At 42.3% G+C, this 22,292-nt stretch overlaps 1 protein-coding gene across 1 annotated transcript in view; it reads right to left on the bottom strand.

Annotated features, from left to right (window-relative positions):
* APOB (apolipoprotein B) overlaps positions 1–731 on the bottom strand; it is a 40,366-nt gene extending 39,635 nt beyond the window's left edge. Inside the window, exons 1-2 of the mRNA XM_004418608.3 lie at positions 665–731; positions 269–307 (exon numbers count right to left, since the gene is read on the bottom strand). Of these exons, the coding sequence (XP_004418665.1) occupies positions 269–307; positions 665–731 (106 nt within the window). The remainder of the gene's footprint in view (positions 1–268; positions 308–664) is intronic.
* Between the last annotated feature and the right edge of the window lie 21,561 nt (positions 732–22,292).

Below are 22,292 nucleotides of genomic sequence, written 5' to 3'. Positions count from 1 at the left end.
AAACAGGACGGTGGTGTTTCTTTCAAGGGTCCATGGGCTAACAGAGTACTAGTCCCTTCCCCACCCTGCCCCCAGACCAAGGTTTTGGGACAGAACAGAAGGACGGGTAGGAGAGTTGAGACCCCTTGGGAGTGGGCGGAGGCCCAAGGAACTGGCTTCTTGGGGCTCAGAGCAGCGCACGCCCATCACAGCATTACAGCATTTTTGTGACCTGAAGTGCAGACGAATGGGTCGCGGGGTGGGGGTGCCCAGTGGGGAAATGCCTTACTTGAACAGCTGGGACTGACATTTTCCGGCACTTCGGCTTCTGTAAGAAAAAGAGAAAGACACCTGTGGGGTTTCCCAGTCTTTGTTGATGGGTCCTTGGGTCCTAGGGTCTGACAGGGAGGACCACTGCATGCATGGGACTTTTAGGAGGGAAGCAAGTTCTGGAGAACCCACTCCCCAGCCCCTCCTCCCTCCTCTCCCCATCCTGAGTCTGGAGGAGCCACCCAGCAGGTGCTGGCCCCCGTCCCCCGATCCTGTGGCTGCCCTCCCTCTGTCCCAGGCAAGCTGCCCCAGCCACCGCTCCCGCCACTGGCTTGCACTGTCTCTGGTCTGGCTCCTGGCTGCTCCCCGCGCCACGCACCCAGCGGCGGCGGGGCGGGCCGGACCCCTCACTCACGGGCCCGGGAGCCGACGGCGAGCAGCAGCAGCGCCGGCAGCAGCAGCGCGGGCCTCGGCGGGCCCATGGCTCGTCCCTGCGCCTCGCTGGCTCCGCGCGGACGGGCGCACCGGCGGCCACCCTGCACCGCGAGCTGGGAATGCGCGCCCGGCGCCCGCGCCCTATTTATACGAGGCCGCTGGTCGGGGCCACAGCACCCCGGCTTAAAGAGCGCCTAGCGAATTGCAAAAGGTACAAAGGGCAGCGTCCTGGGCCTGTTTGCTTTTCTACACCAGGCTCGTCTCCGAGCCGCGAGGAGGGGCCGGCGAGGGGGCTCAGCTCGGACCCGGCCAGGGCCACGCCAGCCTTTCCTCTGGCCTGGCCTGTCCTGGCCTGTCCTCGGGGTCTCAGAGAATGGGGACGTGGGATCCGTGGGCTTAGAGCCTGGGAAGCCTACCCTTCCCACCCATCGGTGCCTTCGGGAGATGACCAGGCGCGGGGACAAAACCCACTCCCCCCATGCCCCGTCTCCCCCCCCTCCCCCGCCTCCCCCCCTCCCCCTCCCCCCACCCCCGCTCTGACCTCCTAGCCGCTTGGAGAGCCAGTGCTTAACAGCATCTTGACTGCGACATTTTCCTACCCGTTCTTTTCCATTTGAGTGGACTTGGAGTTTGTATGGGCGCTCCGAATCCTGATCAGTCCCTGTGGCTGTGAGTTACCTGTGACGGGTTCAGCCCATCAGGCGGGAGCGTAGAGAAAGGGGAAGGAGGCAGGCCTGGTGAGTGGTTGACTCCTATTTCCCTGAGGGACCACATCCCAGTCACAGTAGGAGTCCAGGTGCCCAAATCTTTGAGAAACCCCAGTGAAGTGGGGCTTCTGGAGAAGAGCAGCCCTGCAGGCCCACTCCCTCAGGCTGGGTCTTGGGAAATGGAGAAAAGGCTTTACCCTGCATGAACCAGCTCCTGGGTTTCCTGCTGGGGTAGGGAGGCCGGTGAGGAGAAGCAGAGTAGTGGATGGACACAGCATGTTCCTCCTAAACATCCCGGAACGTTCTCCACAAATCCTTCCGTTCTCTTCTAGGTACTGTCCACTTCCCACAGGAAGCTTTGCCAAGGCGCCCCTCCTCTGCCCAGCTGTAGAAAGTTAGGCACAGTATAGGTATTTCAGCAACACTGGTTTTACTGACCCAGAAGCAGTCACAAAGAGATTGTTGGGATGGTGTTGTGAGGGGATGGACGAGTGTCTGAGACTGGCCATGTCCACAAGTCACCACCAATCTGCTTGGGGAGACAAGATGTGTAGAGAGGAAGCTGCCGGTGAGCAGTGCAGGCAGTCTATGAGCAGCACTACACTGCGTGGGGTATAACTGCTGGCGGGGTACAAAGGAAGGAGCAGGAATGGAGGGGCCCATGAGCAAGGAGGAGGGACCGTGGACTAATGGACACACCAAGCCCCTGTTGCAGGTCTGTATTTGGTGTTTCAATTTGTTATTTATAAGATATATATCCAGATGTAACAAACTACTTGTGAAGTCATCTAAATTTTCTGGTAGCAAGACTGATGGTTCCAGAAGGGTCATATTCTGAAATGGTAAGTGTGTAAAGACCCCTGTTCCCTCAGAGGAGATTTGCACACTGATGTTTGCCTTGTTCCCAGCATGTGGGCCTCCATACTTCTCGTCATTCATGTATTGTTGTCTTTAGCCAGGAAATCCCTGTGGGTAGCTGAACTCCCTTCAGTGATTAGCTGCTTTGCATCCTTATTAATATTGTTAAAGGTGGATATCACAGAGACCACCACCCAAGGCTGGCCATACCTATGCCACTGAATTGTGAAAGGTCTGGAAAAAGTAATTGCCCTGAAACCCCATTTCTCTGAGTATTTTATTTGAACTATTTTATGTGGACTGACCTTGCTTAGGAGGATCCTGCTGTTAGTATTTCAGGAAATGATCTTGCATATTCACTTTAAGGAGAATGGGTAAGAACGTTTAGGTATAAAGAAACCAAAAGGAGATGACTAACTTTAATATACAAGCACAGATCCAGGCTTTCTCTGTTGGAAGACAGATTAAATCAGTGTCCTATAGTCAGTGTGAATAGAGAACATAATTGTTAGGATTTGAAAATCGAAAATGAATCTTATAACTTGGATGCAGGGAAGACTTACGGGATGTTTAGATGCCCCTGAGCTGACTATTTCCATCTCCAAAGGAGAAAGCCTAAGACTTGGAGGAACTGGGGTCAGCTTCTCTTTCCTTCCTTGATTTCCTCTGGAAAATCACTCCTGTGCTGGGCTTCAGGGAGCAGAACTCATCCTCTGACAGGGTCAAGTATACAAGCACCACAGAGCAAATGTTGAATTGTTTAGTTGACTTGAGTACACTCACAGAAATATTGTGAGGATTAAGGTGCAGATTTTTCTTAAATTATAAAATCTGCTTAGATCTTTTGTCAAAAGCTATTTGAAAATATAGTACTGTTTGTGAGCACAGATGTCACTCTTCATCCCTTTCCTTTAGGTAGAACATTTCTCAGTTCCCTCTGCTAAACAGATTCTAAGTTTCAAAGGATATTGACTAGTTTTCAGAGAGACATAAAATACCACCAGGAGTCAGGAAATCTTCTAGTATAAGCTACTTATTGACCAGAGAAAACACTGGTCCAGAGAGGTCAGCTGATATAAAGGAAACCAGTGTGAGTATTAGACTCAAGAAGACCCAGGACTGAATCCTAGCTGGGTTTCTTGTGAGGTTTGGAACCTTGGGCAAGTGACTTCACCTTCTTAGGCCTCTGTTTCATCATCCCTAAAACAGGATTAAAAATATTTACCTCATAGGACATTTTTATAAGAATTAAATGAAACAATTCTGTAAATAATTGCATTGATAGAATGATGCCTGGAGAAAAAAAATAAGACGGTAAATGGTAACTTGTTTATTATGTGTGTGTTACAGTGGAAGTGTATTTGTAGGGTACCTATTTGAGGTAGCTAACCACAATGTATTTATACACAGAGGTTAATAGAATCCATTTGTCTCTGATGATTCCCAACATTTCTGGGTATTTGAAATCCTTCCTACAGCAAGCACGCTAGTGACTCTAGCAGAGACACATTCTGGTGTCACAAAGATTAATCTCAGCTCATGGCTGTGACTTATCAGCTCATGAATGCAAAGTCCCATTGGGTGACCCACAGTCTGAGTAATCGCAGAGCTCTGGGTATCCATTAGAAAGCCACCTGACTAGTGGAATTTCAAGGAATTAGATAATGCTGAATATCCCAGTGACAGTCTCCAGAAGTGACACTATGCATTCTGTTTATCTGCAGGTGACCATCAGGGTCCTGGCCAAGTGCAGGGAACTGTGGATGTTTTGAAAGGCTGCTCACAAGCCCAGTATTCTGAGTTCAGTGTGGTTCACATACTGAAATAGGTGTTCAGTACATAATTTGCTGAATACAAATGAATGAATCTATGCCATTCAGTTATACCCCATTGCTTCCAGGATATTTATGTACAGTGACCATGATGATAAATAAATCCTTTCAGTGACATAAAACAAGGAAATACAATCTGATACAAATTATTCCTAGCTATGCTGTTCAAAAACCTCATCTGGCAAATAGGGACCAGTATTGACAATGATTAATTAGCCTATCTCTTTTCTGCTCATGACGGCATTATAATTGTAAATGATGCCCAGAAGCCGGAAAGTAAACTTCAAGAATTGTAAATGGAACCATGCCCGGCGTGGTCTGGGCATGCCAATGACAAAGCGTGCACGAGTGCACGCGCACACACGCAAAAATGAGAAATGTCTAGAAAAAATAGTGTATTTAGGTGAATGATACAGGTGGAAGATGATGGGGTGGGCCGGTGTCAACCAAATGAAGACATTACTGATGGGTGATTAACCTCCTGTGAGGGAGCAAAAAAAAAATTTCCTACTCTGTCATTCTGCTCGCCAAGAGATAAGGCCAGAATGTTGAGCGGCAGCTCTTACCAGGGGAGAGAATTCAGAAGTCAGCACTGTCCACTGTGCAGTGAGGTTATATCGTATGAAATATCACTTCCTTGACTGTGCAGACCTCCTCCATCCACCCTTCCCGGGCCTGCTTCAGCCACGCCAACTTCAAGGAGCCTTTCTCTGAGTCCAGCCCAGTTACATCTCATGGCTTCTGACCCTGACCTTCTATCAGTCAGTTTCCTTATAGGGCAACTGACCATGAAGGGCCTTCATACAAACCTTCTATTGTCACCCTGCCTGAACTTATATTCTTCTCTGGTAATAGGATTTAATTTTTCATGTGTTTACGTATTACCTTGCCAACCAGAGAGATAAGCTTGGGGGGCAGGAACTGTGTGTAGTTTTCACCTTTGTATCCCTCCCCCCTCTCCCTCACCAACACGTCACACTAGGCCAGGCAGATTGTAGCTAAGGAGTAAATAAGTGATTATAATGTGAGATGGTCTTTGTGAGACAGGTTTTTTTCACACATGCACTTTATTTTTACATTTGCATGCCACTGCATATGTTTCTATCTTAATTTACAATGTATGGTGAATTTAAATCATGAGAGACAGGCAGGGTCTATGAACTAGGATCATGGGACAGTTTCTGAGACTCTCAGCGTAAGTCCCTCATCTGTGATGGGCGGACAGGACTAGATGACCTTTTAGGCCCATTCCAGCTCTGACTACTTTGATTCTATGAAGACTTTGGAACTTAAAAAAACAGTGCGTAAATTATCCTGGTTTCAAACCTCATTGTGATTAAGAGCTGTGGCTGAAGATTCAGAATCATTAAGCAGAATGGATTATCTGGGAGGCCAACTACCTCTACAAAGACCTGTGCTCATACTGCCTAAGAAATATAACCCTTCACCCACTTTCGATAGATTTCCAAATAAGGAGAGGATATGTCCTCCTGGAGGTACTGGGGAACTTCAGGAAGTTCTTCCTCATGTCTGGCTTTAACCTTCACCCTTTCCTTGACCTCTAAGCTTCCTTAGATATACCTTAGCTTTTCCTTTGAAAGGCTTTTTGCTGGCTTTTGTCGGCTGCTCGTTACTGATTTTTAAGTTTTCTTTATGGTCCCACAGGACTAAGGCCCAGAATGCACTACTTTAGAAGGCTAAGACCAGCACTGATGATAAACAGATGTCTGGCTGGATAAACAAGCCTCCCTATTCCCACACAACCATTGATTCTCTTCAAGAATTTAGGGAGCCCCTGAGCACTCTGTTCCCTGAGAGCTTACAGAAGAGGAAGAGGGCATGAATATACATCACAGTTAATTACAAGTATATGTAAAGTGCCCAGTGTAGGGTCTATACAACTAGATTGCAGTGGTCCAATGTGGGTCTCAGGGGTTCTGGAGGAGGTGAGACTTGAGCTGGATCTTGGATGATGAGCAGGATTCGGGTAATTGGAGTGGGTGGTGCCATTGAAAGAGCAATGGCAGGAAGCTGAGAATGTGTTTGCTGTGTCTGACAGTCTGGAACCCAGGCAACCAGCTGAGTCCATGGAGAAGGCTGGGAAAAATGGGACAGGGGTTCTGGAGGGAGCACAGTCTTCTGTGCCCAGGCCAGAAACAGAGCTTTCTGGCTAATTCAATCTTGGACCTAACTGGGGGTTGCAATACCAACTACATATTAGATATGTAGCATTAAATACACAGCCATGTGTTGCTTAATGACAGGGATAAATTCTGAGAAATACATCGTTAAGCAATTTCATCGTTGTGCAAACATCATAGAGTGTACTTACACAAACCTAGATTGTATAGCCTACTACACACCTAGGCTATATGGTACTAATCTAGCCTAGGACCATTGTATATGTGGTCTGTCATTGACCAAAATGTCATTATGCTGCACATGACTGTATAGTACATATAGCATTAAAACTCTAGATTGTATAGAAGGCCATGAATATAGGGCTGAATTCTCCTTGTCCAGAGCTGTGAAGGGAAATGGAAGAACAGGGATTCATAGGGTGTTGGACACAGAGAGGATCTTAGAGACCAACTCTAAATAATATTCTCATTTTATGGGGAAACTGAGACCTAGAAAGTCTGAAGTTTTTTTTTGTTTTTTTCCCCCCAAGACAAGAGCAGAGATAGGGCAAGAACTTGGGTCTCCTAGTTTATAATCTAAAACATTAGTTCTATTCTAATTACACTGAATCTATGTTAATGACATAAAATTGCTTGGAAATTGCCTTATGAAGATGAATCTTTGATATCAGTGTATTTTCTTATAATCTATTGCTCATTAAAAGTGAAACACTTAATTGATTCTTTGTGGGTTTGTATTCACAATAAATATTGCTACATAACTAACTATATAGGATCACAGAGATTCAGGGTCTCAAAGGGCCATTATGGTTATTTAATTCAACTCGTTTCCCAATATGTGTCCCATCAATCTGAGAATACCTGGGCACCCATTAGCAGGCTGCCTAACTGGCAAAATTTTATGGAATTAATAATTCTCTAGTCAGCATAGCAATTAAGAGTCCCTAAAAGGGAAACTTCCCCAGGCTGTCTATCTACAGATGGTCAGATGGGTCCTGTATATGGACAGCAATGTTTTGTGGTCATATCTCAGGTCTCTTCTATTCCTGTGCCCCATTCAGGTCACAGACCATCCATTATAGGAGAAACTGGGATATGTGCCAATTTTGGGGTGGAACTTTCTTTGACATTGTCTTTACCTACATTCTGAAGTCAAAAACAAATAATTACCAGATTCCTGATGTTGTTTTCATCTGTACATCCTTTCCTTTCTATTATTGTTCAGGGAGGAGTCAGGCCATCCCCAGAACCCAATCTGCTTTAGTTACTTGGTCTCCAAAGCAGAAAGTGGATAGAAACATGTGCTGTTTAGTATCAGGGGTTCCTTGTCTTTCTTTTCTTAATGGTGACACTTAGCTTTTAATAAAGTTATTTTAAAAACATCTGTGCCAATCTGCCTCTATTTTTGTATATGGGACACTGCCACAGCGTGGCTTGAGGAGCGGTGTGTAGGTCTGTGCCTGGGATCCGAACCCCCGAATCCTGGGCCACTGAAGCAGAGCACGCAAACTTAACTATTACGCCACCAGGCTCTGGCCCCAGGACTTCTTTTTTAATGGCTTTATTGAGACAAAATTCATACCATAAAATACACTCATTTAAAGTGTATAATACAATGGTTTTTAGTATATTCACAGAATTGTACAACCATTACCACAATCAATTGTGATTACCTCAACAATAAATCTGGTACTAATTTAGCCATCACCCCCTAAAGTTCCCATCCCCCGGGCCTAGGTAGCCGCTAATCTACTTTCTATTCCTATGGATTTGCCTATTCTGGACATTTCATATAAATGGGATCAGACAATGTGCGGTGTTTTGTGACAGGCTTTTCACTTAGCATCCATGTTGTAGCATTTCATTCCTTTTTCTTGCCAAATAATATTCCATTGCATGGATATACCACAGTTTAGTTATCTAGTCATCAATTGATGAACATTTGTGTTGTTTTCACTTTGTGGCTATTATGAATAATGCTGCTATGAACGTTTGTGTACAAGTTTTTGCCTGGACATATGTTTTCATTTCTCTTAGGTATATACCTAAGTGAAATTGCTGGGTCATATGGTATTCCATGTTTAATCATTTGAGGAACTGCCAGACTGTTTCCCAAAGTGGCTGCACCATTTTACATTCCCACCACTGGTGTATGAAGGTTCCAATCTCTCCTCATCCTTGCCAGCATTTGTTACTGTCTTTTTGATTATAGCCATCCTAGTTGGTGTGAAGTGTTGTCTCATTGTGATTTTGATTGGCATTTCCTTGATGGCTAACGATGTTGAGCATCTTTTTGCTTTCTTATCTGCAATTTGTATATCTCCTTTGGAGAAATGTCTATTCAAATCTTTGGGTTTTGAACTTTTTGATCAAGTTGTTTTGACTTTTTATTATTAAGTTGTAAGAGTTCTGTATATATTCTAGAACAAGTCTCTTATCAGATATAGAATTTGCAAATATTTTCTCTTATTCTGTGTGTTGTCTTTTTACTTTCGTGATGGTATCCTTTGAATTATGAAATTTTCTAATTTTGATGAAGTCCAGTTTATCTATTTTTTCTTTCGTTGCTTGTTCTTTTGGTGTCATAACATTGGCTAAATCAGGGTCAAGAAAATTTACTCCTATATTTTCTTCTAGGAAGCTTATAGTTTTAAATCTTATCTTTATGTCTGTGGTCCATTTACAGTTAATTTTTGTGTATAGAATGTTCCTTTTGAGCCTTGCTTTTAGAAATTTCTAGGTTCTGGGGCCAGCCCCACGGCAGAGTGGTTAAGTGCGCATGCTCCGCTGCTGGTGGCCCGGGTTCGGATCCCAGGCGCGCACCGACACACGGCTTGTCAGCCCATGCTGTGGTGGCGTCCCACATAAAATGGAGGAAGATCGTCACGGATGTGAGCTCAGGGCCAGTCTTCCTCAGCAAAAAAGAGGAGGATTGGCGTGGATATTAGCTCAGGGCTGATCTTCCTCTCTCACACACACACACACACACACACACACACACACACACACAAAGAAATTTCTAGGTTCTGAGAGCCTGTACATGGCCCTGAGTAACCTCTTCTGCCTCTCTCGTAATAGGGCATGACATGTTCCTGATGAGGATGATATTACTCCTCTTGCTCAATGAGCAGGATCAGTCCCTTATCAGGGTGCTGCCCCTCCCTGGTGCTTTCCAAGCAGTCACCAGTCACCTGGAGCTGAGAGCCACAGTCACTGAGGGGATAGTCCCTGAGCCCTTGTCTTTTCAGAAGGAAAAAAAGTCTCTAAAGCTGAAATCTCAAGCTCCTTCTGGAGTCCATAATACTCTGATAACCATTTTTCCTTTTTCCTTCAGAAAGCATCCAGTGGTTAGAGAAATAAATCTTTTCTGCACCCTAAATAGCTCAACATGTTTTATAAGGAAACATACAAGACTCGTAATAAATAAATAAAATAAATGAAGTGACATCAAACACCTTAGAATGGTTGCTTTGGGGGTGAAGAGGAGAAGAACAAGAGTTGGGGGTGGGGATGGGGAGTTTGGATGGGGAATAAACAGACAAATAAACCAACAAAAGGAGACGGGAGCTTTCACAGACCAGTGACGACAGTGTGCCAGGTGCTGAGGAGGGTGAGGAGTCATCCCTCTGCTCCTGAGTGGCAACAGAACAATAGTCAGAGCATTATAAATATTTAAAAAAATTTATTAAGCACCAAAAATATACCAATCATTATGATAGTTAACTTTCATAAATTAGCTCATCTAATATTCAAAAGAAAAAACCTGCAAAATAGATATTTTAATCCCTGTTCCTACAAATAAGGAAGCCAGGGCTAAATTCTACATAACTCACCAAATTCTACTGTTTTGATTATGCAAGTACAGATACCCAGAAGAGGCGATTATAAATGTGTAAGAGGATCAAACGAACAACATGAGGTTGCATCTCAGTGCTTTTGGGCACACACAAGTTGCTCCCCATCTGGGGAAATAAGCTCATGTCTTATTAACAAGAGCTGCAATTGTACATTACTTTAGGTTTGTTAAGTGCTTTGGTATCTGTTATTTCTTTTAGTCCTTCTAATAACCCTATGAGTTTTGTGTTGTGTATCACAGGTGAGGCACCTGAGGCTCCCTAGAGTTAAATGACTTTCCAGGATCACCTGGCATATAACTAGCTGAGCTAGAACTCAAACTCAGGTGTTCTGACTTCATATCCCAAGTAGTTTGTACTCCACCTTCCTGAATCTCAATGAAAGGATCATGAAATCCAGGACTCTGAATGGCATATTGTTAGAGAATAAGGCCTGGGGGTTCTGAGCCTCAGCTGGCTCCCAGAGAGGACACTCAGAGAGGCAACGTGAAAATTCCATAGAATCCACTGCCAGAGGAGGAGATGGGCTTAGCAGCATTTCCTAGGGTATGCCTTTGATAACATCCAGATTTCTGATGAAATGTGCTTAGGGGAGAAGCGTAGATGTGCTGAAACACCTGTGGTCGCTGCTCTTGGATGTGTTCTTAATGCAAATGCTGTTTATTGCAATTTTCCCCTTCTAAATGCCTTCATGCATTTTCCCCAAGCAGGTAAACAAGAAGCTGGCTCAGACACCTCAATTCTTTTTCCATACTCATCCTGTACCTAATGGTCTTTGCATGGTTAATCCTACTGGATTAATATTCTGGAAAGTGAGACACTGCATCACATCCAGAAAATACTCCCAGAATGAGTCAGAATGAAATGATGTGTCTATCCTCTCATTCCAGTCTGGGTCTTGGGACTGGAGTCCCTTGGTGGAACACTGGCTGACAGCATTCTCTTCCACTGGCTGACCCATAAGCACAGCTCAAGTCCATCTATATAACTTAATTTGGACAAGTCCAATATAAAATGGTAAATTGAGGCAATTAATTCAAATCAATCTGTTCCTCTTGACTCTTACATCTTTTTTACCTGGACATTTTAGTTGAAAATGGTGATGAATGTCTGAATTATCCAGATAATTACTTTATTCTCACTTCATTAATAACAAAGCTGTGTCTCCTTGTTAGAGGGCAGATGAGCTATTTGCTCCCTTAATGCTCAGAGAAGCTAGAACCTTCCCGAAAGGAGAGGTAGAGAGGTGGGAGAGCCAGAAAACTCAAGCAGCTTCCAAGCCCACTGATGACCGAACCCCCATCTTTAGGGCAGATCAGCAGCTGTCCCTCTTTCACCCCTCTAATACTCCCCTTCCTAGAGTTCTTGCACGGAGAGAGAGGAAGCACTCCTGTGTGGGACTTCCTTCTCCTCCCACTCTCCCATCTCCCTTCTCTCCATCCCGCTCTTGCTCTCACTCTCTCAGTGCACTCACTCTCTTGCTGGAGTCACCAAACCTCAGCCCCAATCTCCACTTCCTCTAGTAAGGTTGTCTGTCCTATTCTTCCTCCTTCTTCACATTTTCTTTACCATCTCCACCATTTTGGTACCTCACTATTTCTGAAATAATTTATTTTCTGAGTTATTTTATGGGTCATGATGCAGGCACATGTGGAATATGCCACAATGACTCCCAGCATAGCCTGTGTATTAGTCTGCTAGGGCTGCCATAACAAAGTACTACAGACTGGGTGACTTAAACAACACAAATTTATTTTCTCACAACTCTAGAAGCTGGAAGTCTGAGATCGAGGTGTTGACAGGGTGGGCTTCTTTTGAGGCCTCTCCTGGGCTTGTAGATGGCCATCTTCTCGGCCGTGTCCTCACATGGTCTTCCCTTTGTGCATGTCTATATCCTAATCTCCTCTTCCTATAAGGACACCAGTCGTATCAGGTTAGGGCCTACCCTAATGACTCATTTTAATTTAATTACCTCTTCAAAGGCCCTATCTCCAATACAATCACATTCTGAGGTACTGGAGTACCTGAGGACTTCAACACATATCTTAGTCTGCTCAGGCTGCCATAAGAAAATACTACAGACTGGGGACTTATAAAACAACAATTTGTTTCTCATGGTCTGGAACCTGGAAGTCCAAGATCAGGGTGTCAGCATGATTGGATTCTGGTGAGGGCTGTCTTCCTGGCTTGCAGATATCCACTGCCTTCTCCCACTGTCCTCACATGGCAGGGGAGTGAGGGTGGGGGTGGGGATGAGAGAGAGAGGGAAAGTGCTCCCTTGTGTCTCTTCTAATAAGAGCACCAATGCCATTATGGGGGCCTCACCCTCATGGCCTTGTCTAAACCTAATTACCTCCCAGAGGCCCTATCTTTAAATACCATCACATTGGGGATTAGGGCTTCTATATATGAACTGAGCCTATAATAGGCTGAATGGGGACTACAAACAGAAGTACATGATCTCCTTACAGTGGGCAGTGATGTAGACCCACACTTCCTGTGTTTCCTGAGAAAGGCTTTGAAAATCTTCAAGAAGATCCTGTTAACTGACTAGCTGACTAGGGACTACTGTCCAAATGGTCTTAAAACTGCCTTGCTGGTTTAAGTATGGCTTCCTCAGTGTCCAAGTACTTCCTAAGATGGGTTTTGGCCATAGTGACAGCGGCAGTGGAAGGATATTGTTGGCAAATGCCTCTAGGGATACCGCTGGGCATCACTGATGCACTCTGGGGGCCTCACGGCCATGAAATACTGTGACATTTATTCCAAGGGTAAGACAAATCCAGAAAATAACTGGCCTGGGCATTAAGACAGCCTGTTAACAATAGCAAAATACCCCAGGAAGAAGAATGATACAGCTCGTTGACTTTTGCTTTTTAGGGGCTATTTTTCTCCTAGCAGAGTAAACTCATCTCTAGGGGATTAAAGGCAGACTCCCAGAGAGCTACAGACTCCCTTGTACCTGCAGACCAGCAATCCCCTGAGCTCAAGAGACAATGCAGCCAGAGACCTTGGCCTAATCAGGAAGGGCAGATTAATGCTTTGATACTGTGAATGCTTGGGTGGGAAACAAAGAAATAAAGATGTCTCTTGCAAGAAAAGAATTGGTACAAAAATCTACAAATTAGGAAAGACTCATTTACATGAAATATCAGGCTTCTTCAAGAAAGTGCTGGGAGAAATATTTTTATTTAGGAGTTTTTAAAAGTGACACTATTGACATCAATCAGTCTATGAAGCAAGGCACAGTAATAGTATATATGTGAAAAATGATGTCAAAATAAGGCAAACAAACCATTATGCTACTTGGCTGAGTAGTCTGAACTCAACAATAGTTTGATTCCATTATGGTCAGAGAATTTATGCTGTATGATTTCAATTATTTTAAATTTGTTGAGGTTTGTTTATGGCCCAGTATATGGTCTCTATTGGTGAATGTTTAATGATCCCTTGAAAAAAATGTGTATTCTACTGAATTGGGTGTAGTTTTCTATAAATGTCAATTAGATCCTTTTGGTTGATGGTGGTGTTGACTTCTTTTATATCCTTGCTGATTTTGCCTGTTGCTTCTATGAATCGCTGAGAGTGGGGTGTTGAAGCACCTAACTGTAAATGAAACTGGGACTCAAAAAACAGAAAAAATAAGGCTTCCTCCTATCAGTCAGTCAATCAATTAATCAATCAGCAAAAAAGCATTTATTGGTTACTTTCAGCATCCTTAGCCCTATATTGGGTGATGAAAGAAAAGAGAGATATGGGCCTAGTTAAGAAAACCAGGTGTTTACATCAGGTGTGAAGTCAGTGTGTGATATGGTGATATGCTGAAATATTTGTAACTCCTTTTGCTAAAGATTTTTATATGTGTTCGATGAATTCATCTGGTTAGCCAGACATGGTTCTAGGTAACCATATGGACCAACAAGAAGGAAGGCAGGGCTTCCACATGTCGGATGGTCTATTGAGCAACTTACCCTTGTAGAACAAGCTGATCCCAGCAGACCCAGAAACCTCCCATTTTCTCAGAGCTGGGTACTGATGCTTCCTCTGTTCATGTATCTCTTCTTTATGGGAAGGGGACAGAGAGTGGGCAAGTACACACACTCTGAAGCCAGAGGCCTGGGTTTATACGGCAGCTCTGTCACTTACTGGCTGTGTAATTGGGGGCATGTTATTTAATCTATTGTGCCTCTGTCTCCTTATCTGTAAAAGGGGGATCATAATAGACGGTTCCTACCTGATAAGATTTTGTGATTGTTAAATGAGTTAATAGAGATAAAGTACTTGGCACAGTTCTGGCGCATGGTAAAGAGTCCATAAGTGTTAATTATTATCATTGGTTTGTCAAGATATCCTTTCACATTCGTTCCCTTTCTCCTTCCAAATGTCTGATCTTTTGATGTGCACACATAATGTCTACTTAAGACATTTTCCCAAGATGAATAAAAAGTTTTTTCTGTGAGTTTGCACTCTTATAGAGGAAGTAAGACCTATAGGAATAGCCAGACCATAGGACCAAATATTATTGTCTTAGGAGAGGCACAGCTGGGGTCACCAGAGGTGGTTAAGGGAGATAAACTGCTATGATCAAAGGCCCAAACCGCTGAGGGATTTTGCAAATAGTTCCTTTGGATGCTGCTTGAATGGTCAATTGACTTTTTTGTGATACTTACATTTTACTAAATATATCCATGATATTTTCTTTACTAGGTGGAATTTATCTTTTTATCTGAAGTAGAAACGCTAACTCCTCATTTTATAAAAATCTGTTTAAGCTTTTTACCTGGTGGTATCTTTAGTTTTCAAAGGAGTTTCTGCAGAAATCTTGAAACTTGCAAATTATTTTTCAGATAGACTGTCCTTTCTTTTATACTTTTGAAGGACAAATAATTCTTTTCCTATGCAGTTTATAAAAATATCATTATAAGTATTATTATTAAGTTTGCAATACAATTAAAATATCCATGGTTGGGCTGAAGTTTGAGTTGTCTTAGAACCTCCTGAACACTGTGGGAGGGGATATGGCTGCCTAGCTCTCTGGTCTCCCATCAGAAGTGGAAAGTGAACTCTCACAATTAAGTCTGTCAGAGAGTATTCTTATGTTAAAGAATTCACAGGTCTGGCTGGGTGGGGCAGTGGTTGGGTTTGCATGCTCTGCTTCTGTGGCCCAGGGTTCGCAGGTTTGGATCCTGGTGTGGGCAGGCGCAGCACTCTTTGGGCCATGCTGTGGCAGCATCCCATATACAAAGTGGAGGAAGATGGGCATGGATGTTAGCCCAGGGCTAATCTTCCTCAGTGAAAAGAGGAGGATTGGCAATGGATGTTAGCTCAGAGCCAGTCTTCCTCACACACACAAAAAAGAATTCAGAATTAGAATACATGGTTTTGTGATTTTTTATGTAAAGTAATCAAGTAAAATTATGGAGGGTGAGAGGAGAGGGAACTGATCATAGAATCTTAAATTATTTAGTCATACCCCTATACTTTGGGGTGAGATGAGAAGATCCTTAGAGACCAAGAGACTTGCCTTAAGGTCTGAAAGTACTTTTTTATTTTCCCCCCTCTGGCTGTATCTGGGAGAGTACAGCCTTAAGAAACTTTGGAATAACTGATTAGATTAGGGGAGATTTAGATGCATTTTGTCATCTGTTATTAATCTTTCATGAAACTAAAATTTTGGAAAGTATTTCTCTATGTAACAAATCACAAAACCATAAACTCTAATTCTGAATTCTTTAACATAAGAATCTCTCAAAAGGCTTAACTGTGAGAGTTCTAAGGAAGACAGAAATTGCTCCAACTTGGAATAGCTTGGCTGATATTGTACCCTCACATTAGGGTATAGTTATAACATAAGACATTGATAGTCCCAAGGTAGTCCTTGCACCCCATCGGCCTCATGAGAGTCCCTAACTTTGAAATTCTAACGATAAGTTATCCAAGTGACGGTTGTCAACTTCTAGTTTAACATTAAAACATTTATATATCTTGGGGCTACTTCCTAGGCACACAGTAGTGATGGTTAAAAAGGCTATTCTTTTCACACCAACAGAAACATGGCAAAGCATATAAACAGACAGTTCACAGAAAAGGATATCATTCTTAAACAGGTAAAAAGATGCTTGTTCTTTCTTATAATAATAAAAATACAATCATAGTTACACTGAGATTCATGTTTTCACCTGTCAGGCTAGCAACAATAAAACAATTTTGAAAACACACTGTGCTGTTATTGACGGGGGACCTGTAAATCCATCCAACTTCTGTAGAGGACAACATGGCAAAACCAAGGGAAATACAAGATGTACATACTTTGAGCCCCAGAAATTCTACCTCTAAATACTTATCTTAGATACAATATGTATCTGTAGATGTAGGTAATATATCTACACATATAAAATGACATGTGTGCAAAGATATTAACACAGCATTGTTTGTAATACCAAAGTTTGGAAACATTAAATATCTATCCATAGGAGACTAACTCAATAAACTGGTGGACAGTCATACAATGAACAAGTATGCAGTTTTATATATGCACTAATATTGAACAGTCTCCAAGATAGACTATGTGAAAAGCAAATGGAAATAATAGTTATAACGTGTTATCATCTGTGTAAAACTGTGTCTACATATAGAATGTATGCTACAATGTACAAATGTGTGCTTGTATATCCATACACCCTTTTATTAGTCAGAGTTCTTCAGAGAAACTGAACCAATAGGAGATTGGTTTCAGTCTCAGGTTTAAGCCTTACCCACTAAAAAACAAATAAAATGTCATTTTTAGAAAGTGGTGAAGAGTAAGATGGGGATGGTGTGGTCTGGAAGATGAAGAGGAGAGTACAAACATTGCTCAGAATTTACTCTCACATTTAGGGAAACAAGGAGTAGAGGCCAGTTGCTCCAAGTGACCCCACTGTAATCAAGCACCCAGAAGTGTACGTCTCATAGGCTCAGTTCTGATGCAAGAAGTCATGAATGGTAGAAAAAGTTTGTAAACTACGAGTCATTCACACAGAGTACCCGGCACAGAGTAAATGTTCAACAAATTTTTATTGAATAAATAAACAGAGGTGGACCCCTCTGCCCAGTTACAGCTGATGAAGCCCCTTTGAGCTCCAATGAGACTGCAAGGTGAAATAAATAAACTTTCCCAGAGACTGCAGGGGATCCTGGAAATTCCCTTGGCATTTGTATGGGCTTGCTTCTTCCAAGGCCTTCCTTTTCTCAACTCTCTGTCTAGGCTTTGGCATTGCAGCACTACATATAAACATCCAGCCACCACCCTCAAATAAAAAAGTTCCTGATGGAGTTTGTAGCTTGCAGCAAACTACATTTCAGAGGCCAAGTAGACAAGTTAGGCAGTACATCTTGGAAAGACCCAAGTTATGATTCCAGAAATGTCCAAGACAAATAAACAGAACTATATGAAGCTTACTATTCAAGACCAAATATTGTCTATGATGGCCACTCAGATGCAAGAGGCAAAATGTGCTGTTATCTTTCTCTAATGTAAACGCACACATTAATTAACAGCAAAGGTACAGATGTGTGTTTATTTCTTTCACCTGCCAGCAATAGCTTACTACTAATCTTAAAGAAACTAGAGAGATACTCAGCTAGATGAAACAGTTTGCCATCTCACCCCTTCCGACACCTCTACTGTACTAAAAAACATTTAAATATACATCATTTTAAACATCAGGTGAGAAATTAATTCACCCAAATAACACCCCCCTAGTTGTTGCATGATAAACTTCCTGGGGGTTGGGCAGTAATAAACCCCTGGAGTGAGGAGTGGGGGAGGGGAGGACCAAAGTTCCTGTTTACTCATTTCTCTGGACCCACTGGTGCTTGTTTTCCTAGCCTCAGTTTCTGGTTTGAAGGTGAAGCTTCTTTGAAAGGCCAGCTGCAAAATGTAAGATCACCTTGTATTTGTGTGCTTCATGACTATCATTCATACTGTCAGTAGTTCTTTCCTGGACCCTGCTGAGTACTCAGCACTGAGTACTCAGCACTGTGCTAGCCACATGGGAAAGATGTATATGACACTATCCTTGCCCTCCAGAAAAATCAGAAAACAGAAGAGTAAGTAGAAGAAAATAATGGCTCCTACTTCTTCTTTGCTCCTGATTCAGGGTTCAAGGGCTTATTCTTTCCTCAATATTTGAGCAAAGAGCCCAACAGTTGAATATGACAATCTAGGGGGAGTGGGGTGACATCACTTTGCCATAATGCACCAGCTTTCCTAGGAGTAAAGTCAAGAGGAGATGCTGTCTGCTAAAGACAATTCCCCTGGAGACAAAACTTGCATGAAACCCTCTCCTTTCTGTGGCAAGGATGCTGGGGTAAATATTTTCCTGGTGTTCCCTTTTTTACTCTTGCACCCTGTCAGTCACAAAACCTAGTCAAGTCTACTTTCTAAATATCTCCACTTGTTTTCCCACCCCTTCTCTACTGCCGCTGATCTGGACGTGTCTCGCTTGTATTTTTGCAATAGCCTCCTTGCGCCCTGGCTACAGCCACACAAATCAATATGTGGTTCTCTGACTATTTTAAGCTCTGTCATGACTCTGAGTCCTTGAAATTGCCTTACTCTCTGCCTGGAATGCTCCCTTCCTATTAATTTGACAAACAACCTTAAAAGCCTCTCTGTAGACTTCCCTGATGTCTCCAGCAGATTTAATCGCTGCTCTTAATGCTATGCATGTGCTTTGAATGTATTTTCATTACAGTAATCTCTGATTGTACTGTAATTGTCCATTTGGCTGCCCATCTCTCCATTACTCTGAGTATTTTAAGGGCAGAGGCCATGCCTTTTCGTTTTTGTCATCTGAGTGTCAGGCACACCGAAACATCTCTACTTAGATGTTCTACAAACATCTCAAACATAACATGTTTGTTGAAAGAATGAATAAATGAAAGAATTTGTTGAACAAATCTTTTCCATCTTCTGTATCTTGAGTGTGAGAAAAAACTATCTTCATCATCTTTGGTGGCAAATATTTAATCACATGTTTTGATTGATGGAGATTCATAACTTATTAATTCTCATCTATCATTCACAACGTGTCCCCTTCCGAAGTGTCAGTTGCCTGTAAGATGTGACAAATAAGACAGTTTTTCCTCCAAGGCAGTTTCCATTGTTCCACAGAAAGACCATCTTTTGAATTACAGCACAGTGTTCATAGGAATGTTTCCTGGATGCACAGTTGGATTTGAACAGGACATTGGTATTTCAAGAGAGTAGTTTCCTTTTTATCTGGCAGGCACTTTAAAAGATTAACAAAGATAACTTCTACACAGAATCATTGTTCACTTTTTAAAAGTTATGTTTCTGTACACACACATATTTCATTCACAAATCTCAAAACATTTAGTAAATAAAGAAAATCAACATTATCTTGGTGCAATAGATGGTTTTTAGCAATTTGTACTATCCATCTGGTCAGACTTAACATGGAAAATGTTCTTCCTTTGTGTCATGTGCAATTCCTTCTGGCTCTACACTTTATAAAACACTGTTCTACTCTGAGCAAAAGAAGAGTCCACTTTTTAATTCTTTTTTATGATTCAATAATGAGATATAATTTTTACTCTAGTGAAATTCTTTGGGATTTATAAAAATAAAGTAGTTTAGAATTGGAAATATGAATGCTTTGGTACATAGACCACTGGCTTACTTCTTCAGCAAAAGAATCTATCAATTGACACCAATGAAACATAAAACTGTGAAGGGAAGAATATATTTCTCATTTCTTCAGCTATCAGAAAACTGCCACTGGGCCAATTTTAATCATCCTTCCCATTATCATCTAAATGTATATTTGAAACGCAGCATCATAAACTAAATGGATATTTTTAAATTGTCATGTTAGATTTTCACTGGTCATAAAGCTGCCTGAAATTATTTTCTATTATTTTAGCAGCTGACCAGAGCTCATTTTATATAACTTTTATAAAACTCTCCAAAATCAACATTACATAACTAAAGTCACATGGTGTAGTTAACTGTTAACTTTCCCTCCCCATTATTATTCATCAGCAATGACCCAGTTATGATAGAGATAGTTATTGATTTTGAATATTGGAAAGAATGAGTAGAGGACAAGATATGTTTTCTACAGCTTGAATTTTTCACCTGTTGTCAGATCACTGTTTTTAAAAGTGAGTGAATTAATTTTGCTAGTATTAATTATCTGTAAGAAACTCATTGCTCTAAATAATTAGGTATTTTCATACAAAGAGAAAGAAGCAATCCCAAGTTAGGTATGGAATTAACCTTCTTTGAACTTAAGAAAGCTACCAGCTATGAAATTAGGCCACAGTTAATCTTCTGATAAAAACACCTGGATTTAGATTATGCAACTGTGTAAAAGTTATTTAATAATTTAGAGGACAATTCCTGAAGGTAAACTTTCCCCCCAGATCCTCAACAATGAAGAAAAAAATAAAGAAAAAAAATGCCTCTCTCACAACTTTGCCAAGAAAAACAGCCCAATTTCAAAGAATAAATTTTAGATTTGCTTAGATTCAAATTTTTAAAAACCAGATTGTATATACACAATGCAATCAGATAACAATTAGCCAAATGGGACTCTGAATTACAATAAGTCAACTCATAAAGAAATGTCATAGCCCAGCTGGATACGGTCTAGCCAGCGAGTCCTTCCTCTCCATGTTTTCAACAGCAGCAATCATAGTGACAGACTCCACCATGGGGCAGTCTACACTCTTCACATAGAAGACAGAAACAGTGGGATTGGCTGCATTGCACAACAAATTGACTACCTTCCGTTTACTTGCTTTTAAAAATGCTGCTACAGTAGCAAACTGGAATGTTTGCTCAACTGGTATAGGGATTAGTGACATGTGACACCGCATTTCCAGGAAATGAGGGTTAGCCCTTAGAGTTGGTCAAAGCGCTTTTAATCGATCTTCCACAGGGTACATATTCCCACTGAGGCAGTGATATCCTGATGGCTAGAATCTGCTAATTGACCACTTGGTAAGTAGATATTGGGGCAGTAAACCAGATAGAAGCCAGCTTCTGTCACTCAAAAGGCTTTTTACCCCTTTTATCCAGGGTTACAGGGCTACTCTTCTTAATATGACAATATATAAAAATTACAGTTGAGAAAACTAATCATTCTTTAAATTTCGGGGCAAAGAACCCTGCCCTTTGATGATCTGATAAGAGCTAGTATCTTCCTGCTATAAAAATCTACAAATGTCAAGCAAATTTTGCGTAGAAATTTAAGAGCATCTGAAGCCCCTGAAATCCACCCATGGACCCCAACAACTCCTTAGTTAAGATGCTTAGTGTGACAACTAGAGGGTCAGGTTCATAGTTTATTCATCTCTGTATCTCTAGACTTCCTAGTGCAGTAACTGTTGGAGTAGGGAATAAATAATTTCCCAGGGTTGGAGTTGGTGCTGTCATCCACAGCTCCAGGGCACCAGTAGGAAACCTCCTAGAAACTCAGTGCTCTAGTGTCTGCCTTCTCTAAAGGTCTAGTGCCCTCCCACCACTGCCTCTTGTCTGTGTGTTCAGGAGAGAAGGATTCCAAGAAGACTGGGAAGGCTGAGTAGCACTGTAAGTGCTGGGTGTGGGTGACAATCAAGTGCAGGCGACAACTCCAGCCTGACCACACTGGGCAAGTCATGAGTAAGGTCACTGCTGTCAGGCTGACGCTGTTGTTGGCTCTTTTGCCCATGATATTAGAATATTAGAATATTACAATCCTTCAATAAATAGTGCAGTTAACTGCTCCTGTGCCACCAAGAAATCTCTGGAGTGAGCCAGAGAATCAGTGCGCTGAGTTACAGGTCCAGAATCAACTGTCTTAACAGGGAATTTGTGTTCTGGAAAGAATGCAGGAAATGGCTGCAAATTTAGTTCATGCTCCAGCTTTAGAATCAGGTCTTCCTCAGGGTAAGGAGAGGATTATTGCTTTGTGTGTGTGTGTGTGTGTGTGTGCGCGCGCGCGTCTGGTAGACAGGGGACAGAGGAGATCCTAAAGCTGTGGGCTTAATCCATGCTTCAAGGGATGTTTTGAGGCTAGATTTCCTAAAGTACATATGTCCTGTGACACAACTTAGACTCCTGATCCAGAGCCTTCAGCATTGTCCCAGAGACCCACCTTGCCTTAACAGTACTTTAGTAATGGAGCCACACCAAGTCATGCTGGCAGGATGTGTCACCGATAGCTCATC

This window comes from Ceratotherium simum, chromosome 11 (assembly GCF_057802395.1).
Source record: "Ceratotherium simum simum isolate JZ-2026a chromosome 11, ASM5780239v1, whole genome shotgun sequence".
Lineage (NCBI taxonomy): Eukaryota > Metazoa > Chordata > Mammalia > Perissodactyla > Rhinocerotidae > Ceratotherium > Ceratotherium simum.
Note: the sequence above shows the minus strand (reverse complement) of the source record. Positions and strands in the feature narration are given on the sequence as shown.